This window comes from Melanaphis sacchari, unplaced genomic scaffold (assembly GCF_002803265.2).
Source record: "Melanaphis sacchari strain LSU unplaced genomic scaffold, SCAv2.0 Contig4_pilon_pilon, whole genome shotgun sequence".
Classification (NCBI taxonomy): domain Eukaryota; kingdom Metazoa; phylum Arthropoda; class Insecta; order Hemiptera; family Aphididae; genus Melanaphis; species Melanaphis sacchari.
Window position 1 is genome coordinate 6,631,628 of NW_020271335.1, and position 13,048 is coordinate 6,644,675.

Sequence of the window (13,048 nt, forward strand, 5' to 3'; positions counted from 1 at the left end):
TACCCCTAAATAATCATTTTCGTTTTCTCCGCTCTCTCCAAACTTCTAGCTATATAAAATTGCCAACCAAAATATTAGTATACAAATTATTCTTTAAAACAATATAAACGCACGGTGTACAACTATAGGATTCTGCAAAGATCTCGAGCATAAATCGTAGGTATACAGTATTTCCAATCCAACTTTCCGCGCTATAATCAATGTACCCTTTTATGTTTCAAACCAGTCTCTACATAACGATCTAAACAATAATAAATATCATTACAATCTGTTCAAGATGTAGCAAAAACCTTTTACAAACGATTTATAACTTAAATATACAACACCATGAAAATCCCTTAGTAAAAATCTTTCGTCAGCAAACATTCCTGGTAACCCCCAAAAAAAAATTAAAAAGGCGATGATGCCGGGATCTACTCACCTAAAATTGAATACCTAAACATTATAATAATTGTAATTGCAATTGACTTACTGTCTAGGTGTCTTCAATCTTTACTGAAAACTGAAAAGTATCTTTATTCTATCACTTTCGCCATACAATCTTTATTATTACTTACACTTATTATTCAAAATATAGCGGATTATGAAAATAAATATTTAAAGTAATAAAATAAAATAATTGCATAAGGATTTTGATACATAAAATCAAAATATTAATGCCTTGATAATATACCCTCCTAGGTATTAATAATTTTCATAGATTATTTAATGAAATTAAAAAAAAAATTAAAAATCATATTGGAAATATAATCTATAATCTATGAAAATTGCGATCCTTCGTCAGTCGTCGTCACGATAATAATGTTTAATGGTTTTTAAAGATAAAAACAACTTGGGTATTGGGTGCACACTTTTTATGTACAAAATAATACGTACACCGTATAGCGGATAGGTAATTTATATAATGTATATAGATTTAGATAGACGGAGTAGAATTATAAAATTGTTACCTACTATTTTTTTATAGCAGAAAAAAATAATATTATTTTTAATATTATAGACAATGATACAATATATTTTATATATAGACATATATATATAGTTACGTAATGAATTGTTAGCACCCTATGGTCCATATTTCACCACCACCACCATTTATATTATAATATAATCTTTATACTGAAATGGTGCACCGACGCGTAAGTTATGGGCTATTGTTTTACATATTACCGATATTACCTACCCTAGACGACGATGAGCAAAATTAATAATATAATAATAACTCCGGGATATCTTAAACATCGACCATCGCAGTTTCGCCCGTACCGGTGTACGTGTACAAACTATAAAATAATAATATTAAAACACCTATTACATACTCAAAGTCACACAGAACGACAGGACACAATACAATGGTCAATGATTACAATGTGTATAATAAATAATAATACATTAAATGTTGCGAGTAGGAAGGTGCGCGCGCACAACGAATGTTTTGATCGGGTTGGCCTTAGGCAGTCGGGCGACGGCGGCGGTCAAATCATATGTTTTTTATTATTGTTTTTGTTCCGTGCGCGTGTGATAATAACCGTGACCGCGGTGGCGTTCGGCTATCCTGTGGTCTGCGGGTGGTGGGGAAGCAGAGGTGGTGCACGCACACATACGACTATCAGTGTGTATTTACTGTTTTCCTTTGTTCCGCGCGCACTGTCGTCGACGACGTACGTACAGTGGTCTATACCCGAAACGCAATAATAATCGCTCGTGTTCTTGTGTCCCGTGTGACGTTTTTTTTTTTTCACGATTAATGTAATATATTTTTTCTTTTTCCGTACGCATAGGCATAGACTATCAACCATAGTATATTATATAGATACTTGTTATTAAAAAAACTGATGGTATATAAACTATAATATGATTTAATATTTAGGTGTACGTATATTATAATATATAAATATTTATCATACTATGATGTTTTCGTACGAAAAAGAAATATAATAGTATAATACAACTATCATTATTCGTCATTGTCATTTTCGGTCCGAATCGTCGTCGCAGAACATTGCCAAAATTGAACGAACGGCCGCGACGGAGACGCACTTACGGTTTCTATTTAATTTTTATTTATTTATATAATACATATGAATATGCGTTATATAAACAATTCAGTATACGTCTTTACCACAGGATCCAGATCAAGAGCTGTTTGTGGGCGTCGAGGATTATAGCAATAATATAATATAAATAAATATATATAGTATAATAGTGATAGAGGTTGTGCCAAAAATAAGTCACAAACTGCCTTACATGTGCCGCACACAATGTCGTGGTTCAATTTTTGCACAGAGAATCTGCAAAAGAGGTGCTGTCGGTACCTCCTACAGCGGTATGTCGGACGATTTCTCGAGCATAAGATTGAGTCTGACCAACTGTCCATAAATATGCTGGATGGAGCTGTGTCTATCGAAGACATTGTACTTGATGTTCAGGTTAGTTTTTCGTTGTCTTTCTTTTCATTCAACATCAGCTGTGCTAACAATGAAAACAATAGATTACTACATATGTGTTAAATTTGCTTGATTACATCATTAATAATGATTCTATTGCTAATAGATTATGTATCCATTGTCTCTGCATTTTATTTACTAATTTGTTATTTTATAAAAATAAATTTTAGATAGGTAGGTAATAGTTCTTGCTTTCATTATATAGCATGACTTGCTTGTATTTTTTATAATTTAATATTTTAAACAACTCATAATACATAATATACTTATATTTAAAATTGATTCAGTTATGAAAAATTAAAAATTAGTTTGAATTCTTTTGCATTTCTTATTGTTATATTCTAAATTTTCAAAATAAATCTTTTGACACACATGAATTTGAAACTATACCTTCTCATGATTTTTATTTATAATTCAATATATTTTATCTATAGGCACTGAATGATGTAGGAGATGAGCATCAGCTACCATTTGAGTTTGTCAAAGGTAGTGTACAAAAAATATCTCTTTCAGTACCATGGAGAAATATGCTTAAAGAATCTAGTATAATACACATTGAAGGGCTTAGCCTCACTGTTAGACCAAATGTAAAAGAAACAGAAGGTAAACAAAACTATAATTTGATTATATTAATATACAAAAAAAATTTATATTCTCTTATTTTTTAGGAATACCTAGTTCTATGTTGGAATCTGTTTGGTCATCTATGTCAAATAGTGTATATTCTTCACCAGATAGTGATTATGAAGAAAGTTTTGATAATGCACCAGAATCTGAACAAGTTTCCGGTCTAGAAGTGTTCACTCAGGCCATAGAATCTAGTAAATTTTAATTAAATTATTTTATTTAATATAAGTAGTGGACTAGAGTGAATGGGACTCGATGCAACACATAGTTTAAGCTTTTAAGATCTGAACTAGCAGAATTAATATTTTACTAGGCTCTACAAAGATATATAATTAAACAAGTAGGTACCAAACATATATGAATAATGGGTGAGATAATGGTCTCAAATACAGTACATGATTGATCTATTAAATTGTGTTTTCCCATTTAATTTATCAAAATTGTATTTAACTTAGCAGAGGTATATTGTAACTATATTAATTTTTTAAATTTTAGTATTGAACAGAATAAAAGTGAAATTTTCAAATACTGTGATAAAGTTAGAATATATGCCAGATTTTATTAAATTAGGATTAGGATTACAACTGCATATAATAAGGTAAGTGATGAATTAAGTTTTCAGATTATTCAATTTAATTTTGATTCTTACAGTTTAGATTATATTGATGAAGTGGCAGATGAATCAAAAGAAGGAATATTATATGATAGCTTAGCTTTTCTTACCAAAAAATTAATTATTGAAGGAGTGTTCTTACAGACATATGAGTTTAAATGTCCTAAATTTAATAATGAAAAATCTGTAAGTTATTTTAAATTAATTTTATGTTAAATTACTATATATTAATTTTTTTTTTAACACTAAAATATCGTATATGCTTGATTTTGAGTGAATATATCAGTTGTACAATAATGTTTTTTATTTGTATGCTTTTTACGAGAACTTTTTTTGTTTTTCTAAACTTTTATAAATTGAAAATATTTTGATTTAAACATTTTTCTTTAGTACTTTTAGCAAGTTTAATTTCATCTGAGTTTTTTTGTACTTAGAATCTTTTTGGAATATGTTTACTACATTTTTTTAAAACTTTATTTTTAATTTAATTAAGAATTCAAGAATAAACACAACAGAGCCAATAACTATTGCTGAACTTACTGGTACTCAAATTATTCGAATGGTACTTAAACATAATCCTAGTCTTCCTGGTCCAAAACTGAGCTTGGAAATAAACTTCGGACCTCTTAATGTTATTTGTTCTCCAAGACAATTGTATTTAGTCATAGAAATCTTGCGTGGCATATCGAAGCCTCTAATAGAACAAAAACTTAGCACTCCAGCACAAAAACCAATGACTGAGTCTGATTTCAATCGTATAGAACTAGATTTGTTTAATCATGTTGATACTACACCTGATGCTGATGTTGGTTTAAGAGGAATGCAAGGGTGGTCTAATTTGCAAGGTAATTTTATTATACTTTGTAGACCTATCCAATATTAATTTATAAATTATCAACTTAGATGATGAAGAAGAATTTTTCCCATTACAAGGTGCTAAAATTAAAACATTTGCACCAAGTATGAACTCATCAATGACTTCTAGTATGAGTAGTGTTGCTAGCAGGTATTTACATTTATTCAAACACATTTTTTTATTTTTTTATTATTAATACTTGATGTTTTTTTTTTTTTATATAGTAAATCTGAAGTATCTTCTCGTCACACTAAGCATAGACATAAAGGTAAATTTTTAAAAACTATCAGTGGTTATTTTTTATTTTTGTAATTTGAATAATTTTAATTTTAGGTAAAAATGAATGGTTAGGTGAAACAAATCATTTTAATATACAGTTGACTTCACTATGTGTGGTTTTGCTTCATGATGACATTCTTGCTGTTTGTCCGGAGACTGATGTTATTACTCAATGTTCCTTGAATGAAATGCGTAAAATATCCCATCAGTATCTTATGGCTGTTCAAAATGCTAACATTATTAAAGATTGTGATAAGATTACCAAGTCATTAGAAAGAAATCATTTGAAGCTTGTGGCTACAAATGTGATATTAGAAGGTGATGAAAAAACTAATGAGACTGTAAAAGACGTCAATATAATTGCTTCAGGATCTGATGTATCGTTAATGGAAGTTCTTGTTGAAAATATGAAAGAACCAACTCAATATATTCCGGTATAATGTTTTTCTTTTGTTATTAAATCAAAATACTTTTTTACATAAAATCTTTGATGTTGGTAGATCTTAAAATTTGTCCAAAATGGCAAGTGTCCTCCAAAAATATCAAATATATCTTGTCACCAGCCAGACATTCAAATTCAATTCAAACATAACACTAAGTCTACAAGATATTGTAATCCAGTCACTTCGGAAATAAAGTATAATTTTTATTTTATTTAAAATAATTTCAACTTTTTGAAAAATGTATATATTTTTTGCTTTATTTAATGATATTATAGAAAATATTTAAATATTGTTTTTATTACTTAATAGTATATATTTAATCAATTTTTTAAATTGAATATTTACAAATTTTATTTTATTTTTTTTATGTTGATTATTAATTGTTTAAGGGACAATTTCTTTGCTCTTCTATGATGTTGTTTAAACTAATTGTAGGTTAAAATTTAAAAAAATATTAACTTTATTATTTTATTTATTGTTAAAAAAATTTTTTTGGTCACTATTAATATTAATTAATAATTAAGAGTAATATTAATACCATCATAGTACTTCAAACAAATAAAAAATACAATTAAGGAGGAAAAGATTTAAACATTAATGTACTATTATTGTCATTAAGTATTTAAATGTATTATATTATAAACTTTTAAACTTTGAAGAGATTTTTTTATACTTATAGTTTATAAAATTAAATGGTTATAAACAATTTAAATTTTATTAGCACTGAGATAATTTAGATTTTCTGTGAAGAAGGGTGTGTTTTTTATAATTTATACCTAGAATCAAAATATTGTTCTGCTTAAAAACCTATTTAAATATTACACTTAATATTTTTTGTATTAATATCCTCACAATGTTTTTTTTCAGGATTACTATGCAAGAAGCATTTTCTGAAGTTGATATTTCAATAATTAACCGCTTGTCTTCATATATTTATAATCCAGACTTTAAAATTTCTAAAAAAAGTTCACTCAATGTATGACTATTGTGTTATATTTAAATAAATAGTATTTTTAAATATGTTTTAATTTTATTTCAGGTTAATCAACCTCAGTTTAATGAAGTAATAGAATCTGTCAATGATACAAATATAAATTGCACTTTAAATTTTAGCTATTTGACTATTAAGTTTCGGTAAGAAAATGTTATGATTATTTAGTGAAAATAATACATTTTTATATAACTGATTATTTTATTATATTAGGTTTCCTATTCCTGATTTACGTCCTCTAAGTGATATAAATCGATTACCATGGTGGAAACGTATATTAAGAGATGATATTTTATGGTTGTACTTGTCTGATGTTGAGGGTTCATTTACAAAAACATCACAACAAACTGTTACTACCAGTTATGAATTGTTATGTCAGTCTATTGAAGCTCTATTTCAAGAAGGAAACACCAATAATATAATTCCCATTGCTAAATGTAAAGGAATTGATGATGAATTAAAATCTATTAGAATGGATGCTAAACGTAGACCAAAGTAATTACTTATTATTTTTAAATTTAAAATTATTAATTTTTTTTATTGGGTAAAAATATGTCACACTATAGTTTTTACTTAATAAGAATTACTTTTTTTGTTATATGGTTTACTTTTATATGAAATAATTACGTTTGTAAATAATAAAAAAATTAATTAAATTTTTAATACTTATTTTAAAGTAATAAATAAATTAAGAAACATTTAGTAATAATTAATTAACAAATATTGAAATAAATGAAAAATGTTGTACTTATTATGTTCCTTTTAATCATAAATTATGTATTTATTTTTTTTTTAAGATTAATTTTAAGATTATGTCCAGTTGTTAATACTGAAGATGAAAGAAATAGTGGCAATATCAATGTTGAACAAAACATGATGAACAGTGTTTATGTTGAGTCGTGTAAAAAACCATCACCATTTGCTTCCAAAAAAATTATGAGACAAAGAAATCATCATTCTGATACTCAACATGAACGTAAATTAGATGATGGGGAAATACAAGTAGTTCCAGGTTCTAGAGAAGAAATTATGGAATTTGTTGAAAATACCAATGCTAATGCTAAAGTATATTTAGATATAAATTTACCATGTCTATTTGTCACGTTACCTTCCAAACATCTTTATGAAACTATTTACAACAGGTTAATAATATTAATTTTTACTTAAATTATGTATTTAAAATAAATTTTTCTATTTTTAGATTTACAAATGATTTATTTTTTTGGTCTCCATCATTTCCGACTCCTGCATCATCTGAAGGTGATACTAATCGATTATCAAATATATTGGATAAGACTCGTTATTTTGCACCTTGTAAATCCGGGATTCAGTTTGGTAAATTATAATAAGTTTTAAAATTAATATCTCTCATTAATACATATAATTTTACAAATTAGATTCAGAAAATGAATCAGAAGATGAAACATCCAATAATTATTATTCGTGTGAGCAATCTAGTATGAATATTGCTGATCCTATTGTTAAAAGAACTGAATTTTGTCTTAATCTGAATGTGTCACAAGGCTTGTTTACTATCGTCACTCAATCTAGGGTAATAATAAATGATATAAATTTTGTTTTTGTTCATAAACAAGAAAATTACAAAAAAAATGTTCTAATGATAAATTTTTACTAATCTTAAATATCTTTATAGGATCGTTCTGGGCGAGTTATACCAGAACATTATGGAGAATTACAAATTGCTTTTGATGATCTTTATTTGTACACTGCAGCTGGATATGAAAATACACCTAGACATAATTTTATTTGTATCCAAGCTAATAAATTCTGCTTTAGTCACGAAAGTAAATTTCAAACTTAATTCGATGTCAATAACTATTGATGTATATATCAATATAAATTTTTACTTAGATTTTTCCACAAATGGTACTGACATTTTGACACCCAAAGAAGTTGTATGTCGAAAAAATAAATCATTACAACGTGTGTTATATAAAATACCTGATGGTATGGATTTTAAAGAACGATCTGATATTAATAAGTCTGATATGTTGACAGTTGTGGTTGAAATATCCGTTTGCAATCATATAAAAGTAATATTATTTCCTAATTAATGATAACTAAATTATTTAATATTCCATTTTTATAAATTATTTATATTTATATAATGTAGACAATAAGAGTAGCAAATGAAATTTATGGTACCACTTTGAGGCATATATTTAGTGTTGTTGCACAGAGTTGGTATTATCAACTAACTGATTTCTTTGATGTTGTGGATTATCCTGTTGCTGGATATGAATCGCCTCATGTAGTCACTGAACTTCATCAGCATATTAGTGATTGTATCATTGATTATAGGTAAGTAATTTGTTTAATTATATTTAAATGTAATTCATTATTATACCATTTAAATTTTACAGGCCACTCCATTTACCATACCAGTGTGTACTAACAATTGGTAATTTTAGCTTATCGAGTAATATTGTTGCAAAATCTAAAGCATCAACTCTTCAAATTGTATCTGAGGATGTAGCTTTTTTTATTTCTGCTCGTTTGTCTAAATCAGAAAATTTAGATTTAGTATCTCATTATATTTGTGTAATGGACTTGGGCGTTTTTGAACTTTCTTTAAAGCTTAGCAAAAGCTCTAAACAGTCAAATGATTTGGCACAGCCTGAAGTGGACTTAAGAATGGCTGTAAATGTTATACATATAAGAACATGTGCAGACTCTGCATTTGCTTTTTGCCGTATACTCAGTTATTTGGCTTCTGATGGTGATAAATGTTCTGTAGAAGAACAAGTAACTGAATTTGAAGGAGTTGACCAAGAAGATCCTGTTTTATTAGATCAAGCTGACTCTGACAACAATTCATTATCAAGTCTTATAATGGAAGCTATGCATGAAGAAACTACGAGTAAAAAAAAATCTAAAAATCCAGAAGATTTAGTTAAAAAACAAAGCTCAAATCAAACTGATAAAGGGATTGAAGTATTTTATTTTCCTGATGAAACCAATAAAATAGTCACCCCATTGGATAATGAACCACCATTGCAATATGAAGTAGAAGATGACGTTATTGAAAAAGAATTTTGCTTTGTTGAACACGAAGTGGGTTCAGGAAAAATGGTATGATTTTAAATTTATCATAAAATATACCCAATTCTGAATTATTAATTTTTCATTAATTGTAATTAGCCTCAAAGTAGCATACCAGAAGTGCGTATGTTGACAGACACACAATTACGTTTGGTTAACAACTATTTTAAAGCTCCTGTTGGAAAAATTGATATGCTGCAGGCTCCTAAAGACTATCCAATGCCAGTAATTAAATATACGTTGCGAGAAATGACTCTAATTTGGCATATTTATGGTGGAACCGATTTTAGTACTAAAACTATTCATAATGAACTAACCAAACATGTCACTATAGTATCAGAAACGTAAGTACATGTAATTATATATTAGTAAATTAAACAAAAATTAAGTTATTGTATTAATAAATGGTCGGTATTTTGTTAAGGAATTCTTGTCCAACTTCACCAAATACAAGGCCTTCCCTTTCTCGGTATTATTCTCAAACTAATATAAATTCACAGGTAAATAATAAAAATTTTTAAATTATGATGAAAATGATAATTTTTAATCCTCTTTTTATTAGAAAAATCCTACTTCAAAAAAAGGATCCAATATATCTCAAGCCAGGACAAGGTTTTGTTGTAGTGTTTTACCTACTAGTTGGCAGGCAAAAGGTGGTACTGGAAGACAACATCATGTATTAATGCAACTCCAATTAAACAAGGTATGTTTTCATATTGTATGTACTATAATTTTATTAATATATATCATTTTAACAATGTTACTATTAGGTACGATTCCAGCATGAAATTTATCCATCCCATACCAAGCAAGCAATGAGGCAAGTAATTCTGATTCAAGACTTAGAAATTCGTGACAAACTTGCATCATCTAACATCAATAAATTCTTATATCTTTATTCAAGTGAAGCAATGCCTAAACAACAGGATGCCAATATGGTAAGAAAAATAGATGATTTTTTTTTTGCAAACAATTATTTAAATAAAAATGTTAACAGTTTGTTGCCAAAGCCGCTCATACAAGACCTGATTCCAATCTAAAGGTTCAAGAATGTTGTGTCAAAGTGTCCATGTTACCATTAAGACTTAATATTGATCAAGATTCATTGATATTCTTAATTTCATTTGTAAATCAATTTAATGCACTTGGCCAAAAAATCAAAGATGGTATTATAATTTTTCTATATTTTATTGAATTTTATTTATTTTTTATTTTTAAAACTGTGTCCTTTGTAGAAATATTGGCTGAAAAGAAAATACCCACAAAATCAGAAGAACCAATTATGACATTGGGAAACCCAATTGATGGCCAGCAGGATATTGCACCTAACCCATTGATACAATTAAATGATGAATTTGATCAGCATTTTGGATTAAAAGATATACCTGTTATTCCCAAACCAGACTCTAGCACAAGTCCAAGTGACAGTAAAGCTCCTGTTTACATAAGACAATTTGTGTTTTCTCCAGATGTTACTATACGCTTAGATTATGAAGGACGGCATATTGATTTGAGACAAGGTTCATTGGCTGGTTTACTTATGGGATTAGCACAGCTCAATTGTTCAGAGATCACTTTGAAACGTATTGTTCATAAGCATGGGTAAGAAAACATGATAATTTTCTTAAATGTTTTATGACCATAAATTTATTTTAGTTATTGATTTTTATAGTTTACTCGGGTTTGACAAACTATTGACATATGTTACCCAGGAATGGTTACAAGATATAAAAAAACATCAGCTTCCATCATTACTTGGTGGTGTAGGTCCGATGTATTCGTTTGTTAGACTAATTCAAGGCTTCAGAGATCTAGTGCAACTTCCTATTGAACAATATCAAAAAGATGGTAGAATAGTCAGAGGTTTACAAAGAGGTGCTAATTCATTTACTACGTCTACAGCAATGGCAGCTCTTGAAATAGCCACCAGAATTGTAAATCTGATTCAGGTTTGTAATAGTGTTCCAATAAAGGTGTTAATAGAAGGCATTTACATTTATAATTATTTTATAGAGGGTAGCTGAAACTACTTATGACATGGTAAACCCAGGACCTAGTATGCGACAATTAAGATTACAAGAAGGTAAGAAGAGAAATCGTCCTAATAAACGATCACATCCTGCTGACATTCGAGAAGGAGTCACAACTGCTGTTATGTTGGTTAAAGAAGTTAGTATTTATAATTCAAATTACTTCAATATAATACCATTGATTATAAATAGTTATATTATTTATAATCCATAGTATAACATGAAAATTAGTGGCCTATAGAATGTAAAAATTAAATTATTTAATAGTGATGCCAGAAAGAATCAACTAATAATTTTAAATCAAATTAGTTACATAAGTATAATATAAATTTTAAATATAATATTCAATATTTTTTTTTTTTTAAATGAAATGATTGTGATCCTGTGGCTCTTTATCTTGAGCATACCTTTGGTACCCTAGTTTAAATAATAAATATGCTACTGTTTATTATTTTTAATTAAAGTATTTATATAATTGTACTTTATATTGGTTTAAAATCAATGAATTCTCACTTTCTTTGATAGTCAGTGGCAGTGGCAAACATTTTTCACTAGGGAGACATAATTATTTTCTATTATCATTAAGGTATGAGGAATTAATATGTTGAAATATTATTGTTATCCCTCCACTGAATTTTGATAAACATATTTTCTCATATTATAATTATATTTAATAAAATATATAAATTATTCTTTAAATACCTTGGTTATATACCACGATTCAAAATAAAAACCAATATCTTAAATCATGTTATACATAACTAAAAATGTAGGAATTTAGCATTTTAATTTTATTTCAGTTGTCAATATACATATGGGTGAAAAAAATGTAAATATAGTGGAGGGCACTAGCCCCTTCAGTCCAGTTAATTCCTCGGTTTCTATTTAATATGTATATTGGTATGGCACATATAATAAATTTAAAAATATTAACATTTAAGCAGCCATTTATGAAATATTAAGATAAAAATAAATATACAACTCACTGATTACTATTCCAAGTTATTTTGCATTTGAATCATAAATTTTGAAAATATTATTTTTATAAAAATCATATTTTATTTATTTAATAATTTAAAAAGTATTCTTAGGTATAAATTAATATATCTTGCTATTTTTGTTTCTAAATCAAAAAATTATTTTTATTTGAACGGATGTAATTTAATATTAATGATCTATTCTTTGTTCTTTTTAGGGTCTTGGTGAAACAGCACAAACTATAGTTAGAGTGGCAAGCGAAGAGCATGAAATCAAGGGTACTGCTGGTATGGTCGGTGGTGTTATGCGGCAAATACCTCCTACTGCTCTTACACCCATCATACTTGCCAGTCAAGCTACATGTAATGTTCTTCAAGGTGTTCGTTGTCAACTGACACCGGATGCCCGTGTTGAAGCAATGCAAAAATGGAGGTGCGACTAAACATCGACTACATATCAAAGACCAAAATATTTTTATTATATATTTTCATATATTTTTTAATTTAATGATTCATTTGTGCATTTTGTTTTCAACAATCAAAACTTTTGTCTGACAATTGTATAATAGAATGTGATCACAGTATATTTTTGCTAAACTTATAGCATGTTCTAAGTGTTTTATTTTTGAAAAAAAAAACTATATTAAATGGTTAACAGTTGTACATAAACTACTGAGACACCAAATGATAAATATAGCAAAAACAAAGATGCGATCTATTAT

At 27.7% G+C, this 13,048-nt stretch overlaps 1 protein-coding gene across 2 annotated transcripts; it reads left to right on the forward strand.

Annotated features, from left to right (window-relative positions):
* Positions 1-1,875: 1,875 nt before the first annotated feature.
* Positions 1,876-13,042, forward strand: LOC112599121 (autophagy-related protein 2 homolog B). 2 transcript variants are annotated; one of them, XM_025345879.1, is made up of 30 exons: positions 1,876-2,045; positions 2,110-2,429; positions 2,882-3,050; positions 3,116-3,268; positions 3,570-3,672; positions 3,726-3,873; positions 4,181-4,532; positions 4,591-4,693; positions 4,768-4,811; positions 4,877-5,256; positions 5,323-5,459; positions 6,133-6,241; positions 6,305-6,399; positions 6,470-6,751; positions 7,054-7,398; positions 7,458-7,591; positions 7,654-7,808; positions 7,911-8,061; positions 8,129-8,310; positions 8,391-8,578; positions 8,641-9,349; positions 9,419-9,663; positions 9,744-9,819; positions 9,882-10,022; positions 10,090-10,257; positions 10,317-10,485; positions 10,555-10,921; positions 10,992-11,268; positions 11,333-11,488; positions 12,545-13,042. In XM_025345879.1, the coding sequence occupies exons 2-30, from the start codon at positions 2,262-2,264 to the stop codon at positions 12,767-12,769; spliced, it is 5,931 nt and encodes a 1,976-aa protein (XP_025201664.1). In that variant the 5' UTR covers positions 1,876-2,045; positions 2,110-2,261; the 3' UTR covers positions 12,770-13,042. The 2 variants fall into 2 exon arrangements, with proteins under 2 accessions (XP_025201664.1, XP_025201663.1); XM_025345878.1 differs by having other exon boundaries at positions 2,128-2,429.
* Positions 13,043-13,048: the final 6 nt, after the last annotated feature.